Below are 20,258 nucleotides of genomic sequence, written 5' to 3'. Positions count from 1 at the left end.
CCATCCTACCCTCTCCATCTGCACTTATCCAGGATGTGTGGCCCATTTTCCACTATTAGATCCATGGTCCGCTGCATCAAGGGGAAGTAAAATGCTGTTGTCTTTTTTCATTATCCTGAGCCCTGAGGACAGAATTCAGTGGCCAGAGGAGGACACACTGAACTGCAAATGTAGAAGTATAGAAAACTGAAAGATGGGCCTTCACATCAGAACCCCTAAAAGTCAGCTCCGGGGAGCCCTGGGAGTTCTCTAGTTCAACACCAACACCTATTTCAAAGCAGGGAAAGAGTGGGGAATAGGCTGAGTAACAGGAAATACCTGGCCCCAAATCCCCAGGGTCAGAACTGCAGTTTCGCTTCTATGGGCTCAAAGGAGTGGCTCTGGGGCCCTCCCTAGGAGATGAGATGGGATTGGGGGGAAATGTCCAATCCTCTCAAAGGCTACTTCAGCTGACTCACCCCTTTACTGATAACCCACTCGAAACGTACTCTGGGCTCTCGCCACCCTGAGCGTGAAGATGCCAGCATGTGCCTGAAGTGAGCGTGCAGGATGGGGCAGAGCTGGCCCTGGGGAGCTGTGGGGAGATGTCGGTCCCAGCTCGCTGGAGTCCTGGCCCATCCTGGGGACCTGGCCTCTCTCCAACATTTCTCAGCTGTGCTTTAAGCTCCTGTTGGGAGAGTACAGTCTCTGACCCAGGAAAAGGGAAAGCTAGCGGTCCTCACCTTTGCTCCCATGACTGCGATCTCTGCTGTGGGCCAGGCATAGTTGGTGTCACCACAAAGGTGCTTGGAGCTCATGACATCATAGGCGCCACCATAGGCCTAGAACAGACCCAAATGCTCAATGTTAGAGTTTCAGTCAAAAGATCATGTCCCTGAAAGACCCCAAGAAGCCACATGAAATGAGGACAAAAACCAACAGCCCTCCTGGGCTACTGAAGGCCCAATGTCTGAGGCCAAGAGCAGGAGTACAGCCTTAAGAGGATCGTGTGAGGCCAGCAGTACAGCCCTGCAGACACAGCCTGCAGAGATGCCCATGGTCCTCTCTGGGAACTGAAAACAGCAGTGGGCAAAAGCCAGGAAACATGACGTTCACTGTGAAAGATGTCTGGGCTGCGCCCCTGGCCAATCCTCTTAAGGCTGTACTCCTGCTCTTGCTGCGGCAACTTTCGGCCAGACCTGCAGCCACGACCGTGCTGCCGGGAGTGAGTGGGCCACAGCCTCCCATGCGAGCTCCTCACCTTCCTGGTGATGACAGTGACCTTGGGCACAGTGGCTTCGGCAAATGCGTAGAGCAGCTTGGCGCCATGCCGGATGATGCCCCCGTATTCCTGCGCTGTGCCTAGGTCATGAGCAAGAGTTACTAGGTACCCACAAACGCCCTCACAAGTTTTGCCTGCCATTCTGAGCCGTGAGGTCTTCCCCTGCTCCCCAAAGAGCCAGGAGACAGCCACCCCTCACCGAGCCCCATATTCCAGATACCCAAAATATAGAAAAGCCACAAATATTTAGGGAATCTTGCAAGAAGATCTCCAAGTAAAGTGGGTGCCTCACTGGGCAAAGCCACCTCTGCCAGCCCCCACCCATGTCAATGACTTACCAGGCAGAAAGCCAGGGACATCAACAAAAGTGATGAGTGGAATGTTGAACGCATCACAGAATCGAACAAAACGAGCCCCTTTCACCGATGAATTAATATCCAAGCATCCTAGAAGAGAGAGGTGATCCATGCTGAGCTTCTGGGCAATTCCCAGTTCTACCCACATGGGAATGCACGCTCAGCAAACACGCAAGGCCCGGTTTCTTTGGAGGCATCCAAGCCTCCTCATCAGAGAATGGTAAAGAGGAACCCTCATACTCCAGGAAAAATAAGGAAGACAGGAGAACCCACCTGACACTGGCCAGAGGGCCCAGAAGTAGCCTTAGCCCCGGGGTTTATTGCTGGGAGCACAGCCCAGGGCACACAGTCAGGCTCTGTCTCGTACACAGAAGGGCTGCTGCCTCCTGAGGCACAGCCTGGTCTACCCCAGGGGAACCAATGCTGGGGGGTGTCACTCAGAGGCTGCGAGTCCCTGTAACTGGGAATCATATTCTGGCCCCAGCAAGTATAGCTCTATGCCCTTGGGAAATTATGTCTCATTTCTGAGGCTGAGGTTTGTCACGTGCTAAGTAGGGATGTTACTACCTCCTACTAAGGTTGTAAGTATGAAAGGAGATGGCATCTGGAAAGCGGCACAAAGAGCTCAATTACTAGTAATTCTCTCCTCCTAGAACAATGCCCAACAGATTCATGAGGCCAGCATTATCCTGATACTAGATGGACATTATGACAGAGAATGCAGACCCAAATCCCTCATGAACACAGATGCAAAAATTCCTAAGATATTACCAATTCAAATCCATCAATACATAAAAACTAATGCATCATGACCAAGTGTGGAGTTCATCCCAGGATTCAAGGTTGATTTAACCTGTGAAAACCAGTGAAACTATTAAAGTAGAAAAACCACATGGTCATCTCAACAGATACAGAAAAAACATCTGACAAAATTCAATATTCATTCATAATTAACAACTAGCAGTAAACTGCAATGGAACTTCTATAATCTGATAGTTATCTACAAACTTACTTGCTCCTAGATCAGAATAAATAAATCTCCAAACTGATCTATAATAATGCTGTCCAAAAAAAACTTTCTATGAAGATGGAAAGGTTCTTTGGCTATGTAACCACTAGTCACACGTGGCTATTAAGTACTATGGCTAGTACAACTGAGAAACTACGTTTCTAATTGTATTTAATTTTAATTATTTATACGATTTTAATTAATGCAGATTTAATTATTTTTAAAGTTTAATAGCTAGCATAATGGACAAATATATTTTCAAGCAATTCCTATCAAAATTATAGGAGGTTCTCTTGTTGAAATTGGTAAGCAGATTCTAAAATTCATATGGCAATACAAAGGAGACAGAATAATTAAAAACATTATTTTAAAAAAGAGCAAAACTGGAAAACTTATACTGACTTCAAGACTGATTTACAAAGCAGGGTTTTTCAAACTTGGCTCTATAAACATGTTGGCTTGAATAATTCTTTGTTGGGGGGGGTTTGTCTTGTGCACATAGGATGTTTAGCAGCATCTCTGGCCTCTACCCACTAGATGCCAGTAGCACGCCCCACTACCCATCCCCACCTGTGACAACCAAAAATGTTTCCAACATTGCCAAATGTTGCCCTGGGTTGAGAACTATATGGCTCCAGTAATCAAGAACGGATGGCATAGGCATGAGGGTAGACCACGAAACAGACAGACTGTGAAGAAACAGACCCACACACTGATTTTCGACCAGGCACCAAAACAATCCAATGTGAAAAAGTCTTTTTACAAACGGTGATGGAACAATTAAACATCTGTATGGGAAAAAATGAAAGTACACCCATTTCATCTATAAACTATACACAAAAATTAATTCAAAACGGACAGTTGACCTGAACATAAAACCCAGAACTGCAACGCTCCTAGCAGATAACATATAACTAATTTTGCAATCTTGTAGTAGGCAAAGATTTTACACAGGAGACAAAAAGCTCTAATCATTAGTAAAAAACACTGATAAATGGGAGTTCATAAAAATTTTTAAATAATGAGTCAAAAGATACTACTCATTAATTGAATAGGCAAGTCACACACCAGGAAAAAAAATTTGTAATACATGTATCTGACGAAGGACACACATCCAGAATAATAGAGAACCCTAGAAACCAACAAAAAGACAAAACAACTGAAAAAAAAAAATAAACAGGCAAAACTTCCCTCTTGCTGAACACATTTTCTGAGATGATAGAAATGTTCTATATCTTGCTTTGGATGGTGATTACAAGGTTGTATACAATTATCAAATTAACAAAACCCATCAAAATGAACACTTAAAAGCTGTGAAGTCAGTTGCGAGTAAATTATAACGCAATAAAAATGTTTTCAATTTCCCCTCCGCCCTCTCCATTCCAAACTTATGTTAATGACCTGAAATAAAGAATGTGAGTCATTAGTTCCAGGATGAAGACAACTCTAAATTAAGAAATTGCAAAAAGTACAAAAAGAAGCTAGAATAAAAATCAAACTAAAAAAAAAACACACAGATGAGCTCTGACAACCAAAACAAGATGTAATCGTTTGGGAAATGAACACGTCAGAAATGAAAACCTGTGGCCCTGAGCTGCCCCGGAGCAGGCCCCAGGTCCAAGCGCTGGGCCTCACCACCTTCAGCCCTAGGCCCAGGCCTGTCAGGGCACCTGGCATCCAGAGAGTGCCCAATGAGCCCTGGCTGACTTCTACGATGAAGAACTGAGAACCAGAATGGAGACTTCGTCTGTGATCCTCTGAAGCTGACTTTTAGTAACAAATAGGGAATGAATAAGTCCACGAAATGAATCAGGCTTTCTTCAAAAAAGCAGTGACCTACTAAATGCCCATACCTTGCCACTCCATAAACATCATGAAGAATTACTGAGTCAAGAAAGAGGGAAGTCAAGGGACCACAAGGGAACCAAGTGTTCAGGCTCCAGCTAGCTCTGGGGTACGCCCTTGGAATAGATATCCTAAGTATGTGTAAATAAATTTTCCAGGACGAGCCAAGCAGTTTCCTAAAAAGTGGGCTTGTGAAAGTCGTCCTGTGCTGTATGGCACCAGAATGGCACCCGAACCTGCACATGCAGTCACAGGGTGTTGACAAAGATCTTTGAGAAGACACAGGAAATCATGTGATGTCTACACCAGAGACAGACAGAGCTCAGAGGAGGAACGGAAGGGATATGTGCACAGTTGAGAGTGTACTACAGGCACAAAGTGCACTTCACTGTGTGTAAATTCCTAATTTAAAACACTTTTTCTAAACCAAATGGTGGAGTAGGCAGCTCGAAGATCCTGTACCCCAACAGAAATATCAAAACACAAGCAGAAACTTCAGACCAACTTTGTCAACACTTTGGAACAGGCAAAGGTTTACATGCAAGTGAAAGCTGAATCAAAAAAAGACAACTTAAAAACGGTAGAAAAGCTTTGTTTCAATTACACTTGTCGCACACTCTCCCTATTCTAGAGGGAGCAAAATAGACCTCAGTAATAAACCGTGGTGTAGGTCTGCTCTGACTTGTCTGGGGGCTCCCTGAAGGATTGACACAGGCTTTCATCTCTGTTTCACCAAAATCAGAACTCACCAGGCCAGAAAAGTGACAGGCATTGCTCAAAAACATTGTAAGGCAAAGGGAACAACCTGCAGACGTGTGGGGCAAAAGATTACGGTTGAGCTCACCCAAGGCCTGGGAGGAAAAAACCAGGGAGAGTTTCTTTGGGAAATTAGAGCATTCAAGAACATCTGTGTATACAGGGGACTTTAGAAAGAAACAGGTATTCCTAGGACCAGAAAAGACCTGAGAAGGATAAATTAGAAAACACAGAGATGAATGAAAATGAAAACACAGTATTATTACAAAAGACTTGTGAGGACCCAATGCTTTAACCTTGGGCTAATCCCTAAACTGAGTTTAAGTCTGGCTAAGTGTTGAAGGAGGGACCCAGCACAGAGCCAGTCTGCAAAGGCTAGGAAAGGTGTTTTCTTGTTTGTCTGCTTTAGCACCTGGTGTTCCAGGAAATCTCTGTCAGAACACAAAAGGACAAATGTTGCATGATTCCACTTATATGGAATATCTAGAATAGGTAAATTCACAGAGACAGAGAGTAGATTTAGATTATCAAGCGCTGGGCGTAGGGCAGAAAGGACGTCTCTATTTGGGGTGATTTGAAAGATTTTGGAAATAGAGGTAATGGCTGCACACAGTGTGAATATAATCAATGCCACTGTGTTGTACACTTAAAAATGATTAAAATGGCAAATTTTATGATGCATATATATCCTCAATAAAAAATAATTTTAAAAATAAAACACTTTTCTAAAGACAAGAAAAATTGCCATGGCAGAAACAAATATGAGGCTAAGTCAACAAGGGAGGGCATATTTGTCCTACACGGATTCCCAACAAACCTACGAAGGAGCAGAGTGAGGAGGAAAGCCGTGTCTGCAGTGCCCTGCACACGCCCAGCCCTACCAGAGCACAGCCATGGAAGACTCCCTGCCACCTGGCTGTGACTCGGGTCCGGCCATATCGCAAACAGCTGCGGGGCAGACACAGCAAGATGCTGGGCATTTGTCTCACACTAATCGTGCACCTGGCACCACTGAAGGCACTGGAGGTAAAACTGAGTAAGACACCAACAACCCTGCCCTCATGGAACTTACAGTTTAGTGGGTGAATCATAAATCTAACTGGAGGGAATAGAAAGCAGACCTCTGAAAAAGGAAAGACCTTAGAAACTGAGGAGGAGTTATTTATCAACCCTTAAAAAATAAGTATGAAATGAGCACTTTGAGAAATTAACATTAAGAGAGAAAGGAGATTTTACAACATCTATGAGCTTTTTCCCTGGACATGGAAGGCCATGTCTGAGGAAAAGACAGAAAGCAGACACCAAGGGCGCACGCAGCCCTGACCACCCCCCCAACCACCACCTGAGGTTTATGAGAACTTCCCCCTCCTACCTGAAGCCACCTTTGGTTGGTTGCCAACAATTCCAACAGTCCTCCCATTCATTCTTGCAAAACCAACAATGATGTTCTTGGCATAATTGGGCATGATCTCAAAAAATTCTCGCTCATCAACAACCTGCAGGGATCAATTTATTTCTGAGTTCAAAACGACAAAGCACAAGATACAACTATATTGCAGAATTACAGAGCTAGAGAGCTGCCACCCACCACAGGTTCTACAAGGGAGCAGGACAACAGGCAGGGCCACCTCCTCCCTCTGGAGGGGGAAACCCTCGTGCACACTACTGGGGGACGTACAACAGTACAGCCTTTTTTAAAGGTTCTATTTGAATTTGGCATTATTTTTTAAAATGTATTGGGGTGACAACGGTTAGTAAAGTCACATGGGTTTCAACTGTACAATTCTGTAATACATCATCTATATACCACATTGTGTGTTTACCACCCAGAGCTAGAATTTGGCATTATGTATTTTACTTTTTTACCTTACTTTGAACTCTTTTCAAACTTATATAAGTTTCCAGAATCATTATTAAAAAAAGATTATATTCTCTACCCAGATTCCCCCATTTATTAACATTTTACCACATAAGCTTTATCGTTTCCTTCTCCCTGCCTCTCTCTCAATCTATCTCTATGTGTATGTGTGTGTGTGTGTGTGTGTACATACATATTCTCTTTCTACATATATTTCACACACTGAATATATACACACAAAATTTTTTCCCTGAACTATTTGAGAGTAAGTTACAGACATGATGCCCCTTTACCTCTAAGTCCTTCAGGGTATATCTCCTATGAACAAGGACATTCTCTTAATAACTATACTGATATTATCAAAATCAGGAAATTCACATTAATACTATTATAAAACCTTATTCAAATTTTTCCACTTATTCCAATATAATCCTTTACAGCAACCAAAATCTGGTTCTAGAATCCGACATAAGATCACCTGGTGCTTTTTAGTGGTCTCTTCAGCCTCCTTTAATTGTTTCCCTTCAGTCTGTGTCTTTCACAATTATGACATCTTTGAAGATGAGTTATTTGCCTTCTATTTGGATTTAATGTTTCTTCATGTTTAATTTCAGGTTAAGCATTTGTGACAGACTATCCCAGACATATCCTTCTCAGTGAATTACATCAAAAGGCACTTGATGTCATTTTGTCCATAATGATGGTGATACATGTCAGACTTCTTTCTTATAAAGTGACTATTTGTCCTTTTTTTTTTAAATATTTTTTGCCAGTCTATGACTTGCCTTTTTATTTTGTTTTCATTGCCCCCCCTTTTTTTTTTAATTGGGGAAGGGGAACAGGACTTTATTGGGGAAGAGTGTACTTCCAGGCCTTTTTTCCAAGTCAAGTTGTCCTTTTCAATCTTAGTTGTGGAGTGTGCTGTTCAGCTTCAAGTTGTTTTCCTTTCAGTTGCAGTTGTAGAGGGCGCAGCTCAGCTCCAGGTCCAGTTGCCGTTGCTAGTTGCAGGGGGCACAGCCCACCATCCCGAATCAAACTGGCAACCTTGTGGTTGAAAGGATGCGCTCCAACCAACTGAGCCATCTGGGAGCTCAGCAGCAGCTCAGCTCAAGGTGCCATGTTCAATCTTAGTTGCAGGGGCCGGAGCCCACCATCCCTTGCGGGACTCGAGGAGTTGAACCGGCATCCCTGTGGTTGAGAGCCCACTGGCCCATATGGGAATCGAACCAGCAGCCTTTGGAGTTAGGAGCATGGAGCTCTAACCGCCTGAGCCACCAGGCCGGCCCTATTTGTCCATTTTTAATTAAGTATTTAGTGGGGAAATACTTTGAAACTATACGAAATCCTATTCTTCATCAAACTTTCACCCACTAGTTTTGACATTCATTGATGATTCTTGCCTGACCCAATTAGTGCCATGACAGTTGCCAAGTGGTGATTTCCCTATCTCCGTTTTCCCTTCTCCGTAGCTTAGCATCCTACTGTCAAAAAGGTCTTTGCCTTTTCCATTTACTTATATATTCCACAAGTATGAGCTTATGCGTTGTTGTTTTATTACATGGATTATAATCTTTTACCATCATTATTTATTTTACGTTCAAATTGCCCTATGATTGACAGTGAGACCTCATTCAAGGTGGCTCCTGTGCCCTTTTGATGATTTCCCATCATCCTTTGAGTACTACTTTACATTCTGGAATTACCTCACTTTCAAGTTCGTCTTTCATTTTTTTCCTATCCCAAGCACTGAATCAGCCACTTCTCCAAGGGACCTGGGTTCCTTTTAGGGGCAGTGTAAGAGTGAGTGACTGAGTGAGTATTTGCCTCTAAGAAGCTGGAGGACAGAGCTAAGACATCCAGAGATACACAGACACACACTTATTACTAAAAATAGTATAAAAACCATGAGCTTGTATTGATAACTCCAATGCTTGTCGAATTCAACTAGAGTTCATTCTAGCTTTCCCCACTTCAATATTCATTAACGCCTTTCTCCTACAGCGGACATCTCATTCCCATTATCCTCAAAATGTACTTATTTATTTAATCCTCAAATGCAGAGAAAATGGTTACAGAATTGCTAACCCATATGACTGCAAAAAAACAAACCTAACTAAAATTCAATATTTCTTTACTATTTCTGTTGTTAAACTAAAGGTAGTTTTATTCTAAAGGTTTTCCCCTGGTCTTGTTGATTTTATTCTTTTAATATGTAAACATTAATATAGTTTAATAGTGCCACTCCCCATCCCTTCCACCCACCTTCTATTTTAATCTCATTTTTTGGTTTATCTTTCTGTGTGTATTACAAAAATGAGTACATACATCTCTATTTTTTTAGTTCCCCCTTCTATCTTAGATGAAAAATAACATACTATAGATATTCTTTTGCACTTGGGGTTTTTTCACTTAACAATATATCCGGGAAATCATTCCATCAGTTCATAGCGATCTTTCTCACTCTATTGTGGGGGTGTACCAAATTTATTCAACCAAGCTCCTATATGTTAGCATTATTTGGAAACTTACATCCATGTTGTTTAAAGTATTTTGCCATGATAAATAACAATGTCATAATAGTAATCTTGTGCATCTATAATTTTGTATGGTAGGAAGTGTACCTTCAGGGTAAATTCCTAGAAGTGGGACTGCTGGGTCAAAGTGTAAATGCCTGTTTAGTCTTAGATATTACCATATTCTCCTGCCTGCAATGTATTCCACTGGTAATTCTTCCCAATAGAATTACCAGTGGAAAATGTTTTCAAGTTTTTTTTTTTATTTTTTGCCAATCTGACAGATGAGAAATGATAACTCAGTGTAATTTTAATTTGTATTGCTAGCATTGAATAAAGTTGAAAACAATATATACTTTATCAAACTGACCACAGCAAAGATAAACTTTAAAGAGACATATATTCACATTGAAAAACAGAGGAAGTTACCAAAAAGCCACTCAAAAAAGCACTAGACCCTGGCAATTTCACAGGGGAATTTCTATCAAATCTTTTAAAGAGCAGATAATCCCAATGCTATTTAAATTGTTCCAGAGCATAGAAAAAGAAAGAAAACTTGCAAATTCTTTTTATGACACTTTATGAACTTAAGTGTGTCCCCCCAAAATTCATAGGTTAAAACCTAACTTGTAATGTGACTCTATTAAGCCCTTTAAGGAGATAAAGTTCAATTAAGGTGATGTGGGTGGAGCACTGATTGGCCTGGTGTCCTGATAAGAGGAAACGACAGCAGAGCTGTCTCCCCATGTGCACACAGAAGAAAGACCATAGGAAACAGCAAGAAGACAGCCATCTGCAAGCCAGGAGCGAGGCCTCACCAGACACCAACCCTGCTGACACCTTTATCTTGGACTTTTAGCCTCCAGAACTGTGAGCAAAATTTGAGGTTTATGCAACCAGTCTGTGGTCTTTCGTTATGGTGGCTCTAAGAGACTAATACACGAAGCAAGCACACTGACACCAAAATCTAATTTAAAATAACCTCAAAAAAATAAATCAGTGAATATCAGATGATACTGATGCAAAAATCCAAAATAAAACATTAGCAAAACATAACAAGTAGAGCTTACTTCAGGAATGTAAGAACAGTTTAATATTGAGAAATCCAGTAAGATAGATTTATAAATATATCTAAGGAGATCATGTGATCACCATAAATGCTGAAAGGGCATTTAATGATATCCAATACCCATCCCTGATCTAAAAAACAATCAAGCAATAAAAGTTAAAACAGGAACCAGTGGTAGCCTTCTTAATATGAAAAAAGATATAAAGACATAATATTAGAAAACACTAATGGCTCTCTAAAGTTAGGAATAAGGCAAACATATCCACTATCACAACCATTACTCATGATTGCATTTGATAAAATATGCAGTACAGACAATGGAATTAGACAAGAGAAAGAAATGACATGAAGTAATTGGATAGGAAAAGCTAAAACTCTCTACACACACACACACACACAGTATACTATCATGTTTCCCCGAAAATAAGACCTAGTTGGACAAGCAGCTCTAACGCGTCTTTTGGAGCAAAAATTTATAAGTCCCGGTCTTATATTATATGAGACCGGGTCCATCTGAGCCAATAGGATGGCTGCAGCCACCAGCTCTTCCTAGAACACACCATCCAGTGGCCCCTGGTCCTGGCCCCAGCAAATGCTCTGCCTGTACTGCCTGATGTTAAAGCCTGTGGGTCTAGCACTTCCTCACGAGGCCAAAGCACAGTGACCATGGACGTGGCTGAGCCAGCACAGACAAGACAGGCAAATGCAGCACTTACAGAGTGTATGATGTCCACCATGTTGTAGGCTTTGGTAGATTCCAAAGGGACAATTGTGTCAAGCTCAGGAACCAGACGGTCACTTTTGATAGAAAAAGAAGCAGATACAATCAATACCAGAAGAGCCAATTGCCTTCAGTGGGTGGGGAATGGGAGAAGAAATGGGGGAGACCCATGGTGGGGGCTGGGCTGATTCTGTCCTTACCGGGCTTGCAAAGCAGTCCCCAAAGATGTACTCCTTTGTTACCCCCATACTGAACTGAACCTGAGCTTCATATTAATCCAAAAGAGCTTTCTGTTTTCATTTAGAAGAAAAAAATGAGCTTATTCCCTTGAATGTGATTCCTTCATTTATCCTCTCTGAATACCTCCTACATTTTAGGTACCATATGGGGCACTAAAGGACATTATAGCAAACAAGACACTATCTTGGGGCGGGGGGAGGGTCCCAGTCTGACTTCCTGAGACATTAAAAATAAAAGAACAAGGACTTGGAAATGCAGTCAGAGCTCTGCTAAAATTACTGTGGGTTCACGTTCCCTGCTGGAAGTAAATTTGCTAGAGCTCCTTTTAAAAAGCAAAGCTATAGGTCCCCTGGTGGTCACAATCACTGAGGACTAACCGTCAAACAGGCTCCTAGCTCTGCTTCCTCCTGTGTGCATGTGGCTGAGCAAAAAGGCCGAGCCAGGGCGCACTCGCTGCCACAGGCCTCAGCAACATGTCGCTATCCAGCAGGCTCTCTTCCTGTCCCATGTGGGCAGCCAGGGGTTGTTCTGACCCTAAGATACACACTTGGGCTGAGGCTTGGCCTTGGTCAAGCCACATATCCCAGCAAGCCCGACTTCCAGAGAGCGTGGCACAGGGATATTGGGCATAGTCCCACCAAATAATAAAGTTCTCCCTTACTTTTCATTTGCTACTTACATATGTATATACTCATTGCTTCCCTGGGATCCTATGAAGAGGAGGTATGGCTGGGCTTTTTAGACATTTCTGTGCCCCCGTGGCCCTAACACCATCACACCTTCAAACGATGTCCTAAGCATTTCAAGAATCCCAAGTAGTATAGATGCTCAAAAAAGGAGGCTGTGCCGCTCTTCTGGGCCTTGGGAACACCCTCCCTTTCATGACTACATATAGTGAGCCACTGGTCGTACCCTCTGAGGAGTGGGGAAGGCACAGGCAGGGCAGGGCCCTGGGGACATGACTCTTCAGAGCTTCCCTGGTCCAGACAGCGCCCCACAGGTAGGAGACTGAGTCCACCCCCCAGGGCAGTGTCTAAACATGGCTTCTCAAGGAATATAACTCCAAATCCCTTCCGCAGAAGAAAAGTCCAGGTCAAGTGAGTGCTTCAAAATTGAAGAGGAAACAAAATGGAGAAGGAAGCAGCCAGAGGTCCGGAGCAATAGGTCCCCATCTGGGTCTCTGGTTTACTGTGTGGTGCTCCCCGCCCCCCATCAGGCAGTAGCCTTAATAGCAAGCAGGAAAGACGGTCTACACTAGGTGGCCAGCAACACACCCTCCCCAGGACCACCCCAGCCTCTGGCCCCAAGCAAGCGTGTGTGCATAAGCACATTTCTTAAAGGGCATGCTGTCTACACCATTTCACACTTATTTCATGTCAAGATACACACAAAAAAAACACTTCTATCTCTAATTCTGGACAAATTACGCTCTTAGAAATCAATTTTTTTGGCCATTCTATTCCCAAACTACCTATCAGATATTACACAAAGGAAAAAAGTGAATTAAAACAATCTATCTTTACTCCTATACCCAGACATGCCATCACCATGCCCACTCCACAATCCACTTCAAGATGCCCAAGAGGAAAGACCCTGGAGGTCCTGCTAAGGCAGAGGGGCCCAAGATGGTCAAGCCAAGCTGCAAAATGAGAGCAGGTGCTCCGGCCTGCAACTCACCTGGGGTCATGGCACTCGCGGATGGGCGCCGGGTCCTGACTGCTTAGTGGCAGGTAGTTGAAGAACTCCCGGAGATTACACAAGGCGTCAATGTCATTTTCAAAAGCTCTGTGGGCAACACCTGAGAAAACAGGGAGGTTATAATGGGACAGTGCACCTGTCTGACAGCCCAAAAATGCTGCTTCATGCCCACCTCCCCTTCTAGGGCAAGTCTGTGGCAGACTGTGCTTACAGCTCTGTCTTCCCTTGAGGATGGGATACCACAAACCACATACCTTCCGGCTAGTCTTCAATTCAGGCAGCCTACTCCCTCACTCTGTACCTCTGCAAGGGCCACTCCTTTCTTTATTCAGGTCTTTGCTCAAACGTCACCTAGTCAGAGGGGCTTTCCCTGGCACCTCTCTAGAGCATACCCTTCCCCTGACGCGCCTCACCTCCCATCCCTGGACTGTGTGGGAGTTCTCTTCACACTTTTCCCTTCTGTACCTGTTTATTTCCGTTTACTACCTGACGTCTCCCCTAGAATATCAACTCCAACAGGGTAGAGACCAGGCCTGTCTTACCACTGTAGTCCCATATCAAGAACAGTGCCTGATTGTATGTGAATTACCTCTCAACAAAGCTGGAAATAAAAAAAAAAAAAAAGAATAGCCATTCTTTTATTATATTGGCACATAATGTCAGCAATGGTGGAAGGAATAGAAGGAAGAAGGGGAACCGTCTGGCCCCAGTGAGGAATCAAGATATCAGTCCGACTCCAAAGGCAATGGAAGTAAAAGCTAAAATAAATGAATGGGACTATATGAAACTTAAAAGCTTCTGCACAGCAAAAGAAACCATTGACAAAATAAAGAGGCCACCAACTGAATGGGAGAAGATTTTTGCAAACAGTGCCTCCGATAAGGGCCTAATATCCAGAATATACAAGGAACTCATGCAACTCAACAACAAAAAAACAAACAACCCAATTGAAAAATGGGCAGAGGACCTGGAGAGACATTTCTCCAAAGAGGACATACAAATGGCAAATAGACATATGAAAAAATGCTCAACGTCACTAATCATCAGAGAAATGCAAATCAAACCACAATGAGATATCACCTCACCCCAGTCAGAATGGCTATCATCAACAAGACAAATAGTAACATGTGTTGGAGAGACTGTGGAGAAAAAGGAACCCTCATACACTGTTGGTGGGAATGCAGACTGGTGCAGCCGCTATGGAAGGCAGTGTGGAGGTTCCTCAAAAAATTACGAATAGAATTGCCATATGACCCAGCAATCCCTCTCCTGGGTATCTACCCAAAAAATCTGAAAACATTTAGAGATAAAGACACGTGTGCTTCAATGTTCATTGCAGCTTTATTTACAGTGGCCAAGACATGGAAACAACCAAAATGTCCTTCGATAGATGAATGGATAAAGAAGTTGTGGTATATATACACAATGGAATACTATTCGGCGGTAAGAAAAGATGATATAGGAACATTTGTGACAACATGGATGGATCTTGAGAGAGTAATGCTGAGCGAAACAAGTCAGACAGAAAAAGCAGAGAACCATGTGATTTCACTAATATGTGGTATATAAACCAAGAACAACAAAAGAACAAGACAAACAAATGAGAAACAGAAACTCATAGACACAGACAATAGTTTAGTGGTTACCAGAGGGTAAGGGGGGTGGGAGGTGTGGGGTGGGAGGTGAGGGTAAGGGGGATCAATGTGTCAAGCACATTGATCAAGGGGGATCGAATATATGGTGATGGAAGGAGAACTGACTCTGGGTGGTGAACACACAATGGGATTTATAGATGATGTAATACAGAATTGTACACCTGAAATCTATGTAATTTTACTAACAATTGTCACCCCAATAAATTTAATAAATAAATAAACAAACAAACAAATAAATAAATAAATAAATAATATATCAGTCCTCAAGAACACTCTGAAATCAGAGAACAGCCAAACAGGACCATAGACACGCGAGAGAAAATAGAGCCAGAAATGCTCAGGTTCACTCCATCAGACTCCCTGCTTCCACTGTTGCCCCTACAGTCTCTTCTCCACACAGCAGCCAAAGCCAACTCTTTAAGTCAGATCATGTCATGTCTCTATGCCAACTACCCTCCTTGCTGCTCACTGAGCATACCAGCCACTCTCCCTCAGGGCCTTTGCACAGGCTATTCTCTCTGCCTACAATGCTTCTCCCCTGGATAGCCATGCAGTTATTCCTTCAAATCTGCTCAACTGTTACCCTCAGAGGCCTACCCTTACTATCCTATTCAAAACTGCAGCAATCCCAACCCCCTTGACCCGTTCTACTTTTCCCACAGCACATATTTCCTTTCAGGCTTTCTGTTTATAGTCTATCTACTCTGCTAGAATATAAGTCCCATGTAGGCAAGAATTTTTTTTTTATTTCTTCCACAAATGCATTCCTAGCACACAGAACAATGCTTGACACATAGGCACTTGATGAATATTTGCTGATGAATAAAAAGCATATTCAACATGACAGAATTCTTTTATTCAAGAAATATTTGTAAATTGGCACAGCCACTTTGTAGGATAGCATGGCAATTCTTCAAAAAGTCAGAGTTACCATTTGACCCAGAAATTCCACATCAAGGTATATATCCAAGGGAAACAAAAACATATGTCCACACAAAAACTTGTACATGAATGCTTATAGCAGCATCTCATGAGGATCAAAAAATGAAAACAATCAAGTGTTTAACTGATCAGTCGATGGACAAAATGTGATACATCCATACACCGAAATATTATGCAGCAATAACAAGGAATGAAGGGGTGGCTGGATGCCTCAGTTGGTTAGAGCGCAAGCTCTGAACAACAGGGTTGCCAGTTTGATTCCCACATGGGCCAGTGAGCTGCGCCCTCCACAACTAGATTGAAGACAACAACTTGGAACTGATGGGCCCTGGAGAAATACACTGTGCCCCAATATTCCCCAACAAATCTTTAAAAAAAAAAAAGGAATGAAGTAATGATTCATGCTGTTAACATGGATGAACCTTAAAAATACTATGCTAAGTAAAAGAAATCTGTCACAAAATACCACATATTGTGTATAATTTATGTCCATTCCATATATCTTCAGAATAGACAAATCCATAGACACAGAAAGTAGATTAGTGATTGCCTGGAGCCAGAGTATTTTTCAGTAAGTGGGAAGCAAATACTAACAGGTAGAGGGTTTCTTTCTGGGGTGATGAAAATATTCTAAAATTGATTGTGGTGATAACTGAACAACTGGTGAATATAATGAAACCATTAAATTGAATACATATGTATACATGAATACACATACACACACACACACACACACACACACACACGGCCTCAGGCTCATAAAGAACACCAAATGCTGCCTTTAAAACTAAAACTATGCTGTAGAAGAAAATTTAATGTCACAGGCATTTACTTTAAGCCATCAAGGCTATAAACGAGAATGATGCACCTATGTTTGAGTATGTATATGTATAGTCACACCCATCTGCATGAAAAACTGCAAGTGTATAACCAAAAATTGAGTCATTATCTGCAGGTGGTAGAATTCCTGGTGATTTTTATTGCGTATTTTCTAAATTGTCTACCGCAAATATGTAATATTATTGAAATCTGAAAAAATAGCATATTTCATCAAATCTAAGACGCCATCAAAACTCAACGTCATTTTATATCCCAGTAAGAAAGAAAAACTGTTGCCAATTAAGCCCTCAGACAAGACTGTGATGACAAGCTGTGGGGGAACTGACAATGAGAAGTGTTCTGATTCTAAATGTGTACTGGAGATGGAATTGAATGGAGCTGATTGGTGAGGGAAAAAATGGGTCAAGGTTGATGCCAACCTAAGGTGGGGGAGGAACAATTTGTGTGAGTGGGGGGATCAAAAGCTCTCAGTTCAAAAAAAACAAAACATTTCATCAAACCTAAGGCTTCACTGATAGTAAAAAGCACCTCTATTATATGTACACAAAGAAAGAAATGCTGACAGTTAAATGATGACCCAATGCATTAACCACAATATAATATTTCTCCTGTCTTCAGTTACACTGCTTGCTATGTGATTAGCAGTCCTTTCACAGCTTGGTGTCTTTTTCCAAGAAAATATGGAATTCCAATCACTGCTCTAACAACAAATGTCTTCACTAACAACAGATTTATGCCCTGCTCCCAATTCCATGCTTCTCAGTATAAACAGTAACTTTTTGTTTCAATGCCAAAGCACCAAATAATCTTTATACAGTTTGAACTCGGCAAGTGTGGCACATAACCTCAAAGAGGTAAAGAGTTATGACCAAGTTCACGAACATGTGGGCCATGAACATCACATTACAACTGTACCTGGCCAACGGTGATTGGTAAAACACCATGACATACCCCAACACTGGGGTAAAAGAAAGTCACAACAAAATGTAGTATTTTTTAAAGATTCAATTGTATATATAAAAATCATACTCTTATAGCCACCATTCCAGTTAGCTTTAAAATTTTAAAGAATATCAAAGCATTGTATTATTTTAACCATGTTTATTACTCTTATCTGTAGTCAATATACCATTGACTACAAATGGTATATGGTATACTAGTTTTCTCAAATAAATCCTGCCAATTAAGTGATATTTATAAAAGACTGGCACCATCCTCTTTGGCGATGCCCTCTCCTCAGTGTTTGAAAACAGTAAGGTAAGCCTCGAGGCCTCCCACCTGATATGGTGGTGTGGGTCTTGGCACCACCAAGCTCCTCCTGGGTAACGTCCTCATTGGTGACAGATTTCACAACATCAGGGCCAGTGATAAACAGGTAGGAGGTGTCCTGAAATCAGAGAATTCCAGAAGGATCAATTTCAGAGCACCATAGCTAGATGGAGCCTTAGGGTTCACATAGCTGAAAAGACAAAAAGAGAGAAGGTAGTGACATCGTAGCAAAACCAGGTTAGGATGCAGCTCAAAGATGCTTGCCCAAACTGAAGACCCGCGCTTTCTCTGCCTATTTCTAAAATCTTTGTTGCATGGTTCTATCTCAGCAAAATGACTTACTATGTGGCTAACATTTCAGGGTCATTCCCGTGGCACTTATGCAGAGCCTGCTGTGCAAGAAGCATTTTTCTAAGCACTTCACGGGACTGTGTCATTAAAGCCAGGTACTAGTATTACCCCCATTTATGGGGAAACGGAGGCACTCTGACAGTATGCAGCGTGCCTAAAATGAATACATAACCAGCCCCCTTAGGTAAAGCCATCTGGAGACAATGGCAATCAATGCTTTGGTGTTTTCAGAGGGTGACAGGCTTTTAATTTTTACTTTCTAATTTAAAGATAACAAAGGCATATTGTAAAAAAATTTTAAATTTATACAGAAGATACAGTGGAAAGTAAGTCAACATCCCAGCCCTTACTCTAGGCTTCCAATTTCCCTCCCCAAAGGCTACCACTATCAGTTTCTCTCTCCTTACAAAGCTCTCCATACATATATGAATATTAACATATATACATACTAATATATACTAATGCATATATGAACATTAATATATGTGTGAACATGTGTGTGTGTGTGTGTGTGTGTGTATATATATATATATATACACACACAAATACACATGTATATGTATATATATATTTGCCTTACATTCTTTCCAGCACAGTGTCCTTAAAGCTCATTCCATATCAGTATAGGATATGTATCATAATTTAACTGTCACCTACTGATGGTCATCTAGGCTGTTTCCAGTATTTTGCTGTAACAAGCAATTCTGCAATAAATATCTTACGACAATCATCTCTGTCAGCTCATTGGTCATGTTCTGTGCCCAGTTTTCTATTGGATAGTTGTTTTTACACACTAAGGAAATTAGTCCTTAGATTATTATGTGTGTTTTAACCCTCTTTATTTTATGGCTCCTTCGTTTGGAATCTTGCTAGAAAGGTCTAGCTAGAAAGATCTCTCATCCTCTCTCTACACAAAGACTCATAAATGAATGTTCAGAAGAGCATTATTTCTTACAGTCAAAAACTGGAAACCCAATGTCCATCAACAGGTGAATCTCAAAATAATTATCCTAAGTGAAATCCATCCCTCACCCATAAAAAAATAAAATAAAAAGAGTACATACTCTTTGTATGTAGTTTGCACTTGCAAAATACCATTTTGTATGATTCTGTTTATATATAACATTCTAGAAAATGCCGATTAACCTATTGTGGTAGAAAACAGATGAATGAATACCCTAACACAGGGATGTGTGATTCATTGTAAATCAATTATATCTCAAAGTAGTAAAAAACTGTGGAAATAACAAAGGGCCAAGAATATCCCATACCACTTGAAGAACAAGGAGGGATAACTTGCTGTATCAGTTATCAACATTTGTCATAAAGCCAATGTAACTGAGATAGTATGGTACTGGCACAGGGATAAATAAACAAACCAATACAGCTCAGTGAAACACTCTTGATCTATGAACTAATTCATGATATATGAGTATGTGGCATTACAAAGCAGGAAAGGATGCTCTTTTCAATAGAAGGCTCTAGGTCAACTAAGAAAGTATCTTGAGACAAATGAAACTAGCCTGTTTCAAATTATGCATAAAAATCAATTTCAGCTGGATTACAGGCGTAAATGTAAATGGCAAATTAATAAAGCTTTCAAAATATAGAAATTATCTCATTACTTCAGGATAGGAAAAAGTTCTTCAAGAATTAAAACACACTACCCATAAAGTCTACATTTGACACTGGTTCTCTTATCAAAAGAGCACAGAAGACAGCTTAAAGGGACTCCCATTGGCTAAGTGAAGGGCAATCTGAGCATCAAAATAATGATTGTAATGGATTATAAACCACTGAGTAAAACAGGAAATCCATGAACCCATATTAATAAATCAATGAAATAAACAAATGCCCAAGAAAGCAGGGCTCTTC

The 20,258-nt window shown here is 41.5% G+C and overlaps 1 protein-coding gene across 1 annotated transcript in view; it reads right to left on the bottom strand.

Annotated features, from left to right (window-relative positions):
* The window catches only part of PCCB (propionyl-CoA carboxylase subunit beta), a 56,809-nt gene that overhangs the window by 2,552 nt on the left and 33,999 nt on the right, over positions 1-20,258 (bottom strand). The window contains exons 7-13 of the mRNA XM_019747974.2: positions 18,042-18,150; positions 13,306-13,426; positions 11,384-11,465; positions 6,600-6,723; positions 1,600-1,707; positions 1,241-1,341; positions 723-821 (exon numbers count right to left, since the gene is read on the bottom strand). Of these exons, the coding sequence (XP_019603533.2) occupies positions 723-821; positions 1,241-1,341; positions 1,600-1,707; positions 6,600-6,723; positions 11,384-11,465; positions 13,306-13,426; positions 18,042-18,150 (744 nt within the window). The remainder of the gene's footprint in view (positions 1-722; positions 822-1,240; positions 1,342-1,599; positions 1,708-6,599; positions 6,724-11,383; positions 11,466-13,305; positions 13,427-18,041; positions 18,151-20,258) is intronic.

Source organism: Rhinolophus sinicus, linkage group LG10 (assembly GCF_036562045.2).
Source record: "Rhinolophus sinicus isolate RSC01 linkage group LG10, ASM3656204v1, whole genome shotgun sequence".
In the NCBI taxonomy this organism is placed as follows: domain Eukaryota; kingdom Metazoa; phylum Chordata; class Mammalia; order Chiroptera; family Rhinolophidae; genus Rhinolophus; species Rhinolophus sinicus.
Note: the sequence above shows the minus strand (reverse complement) of the source record. Positions and strands in the feature narration are given on the sequence as shown.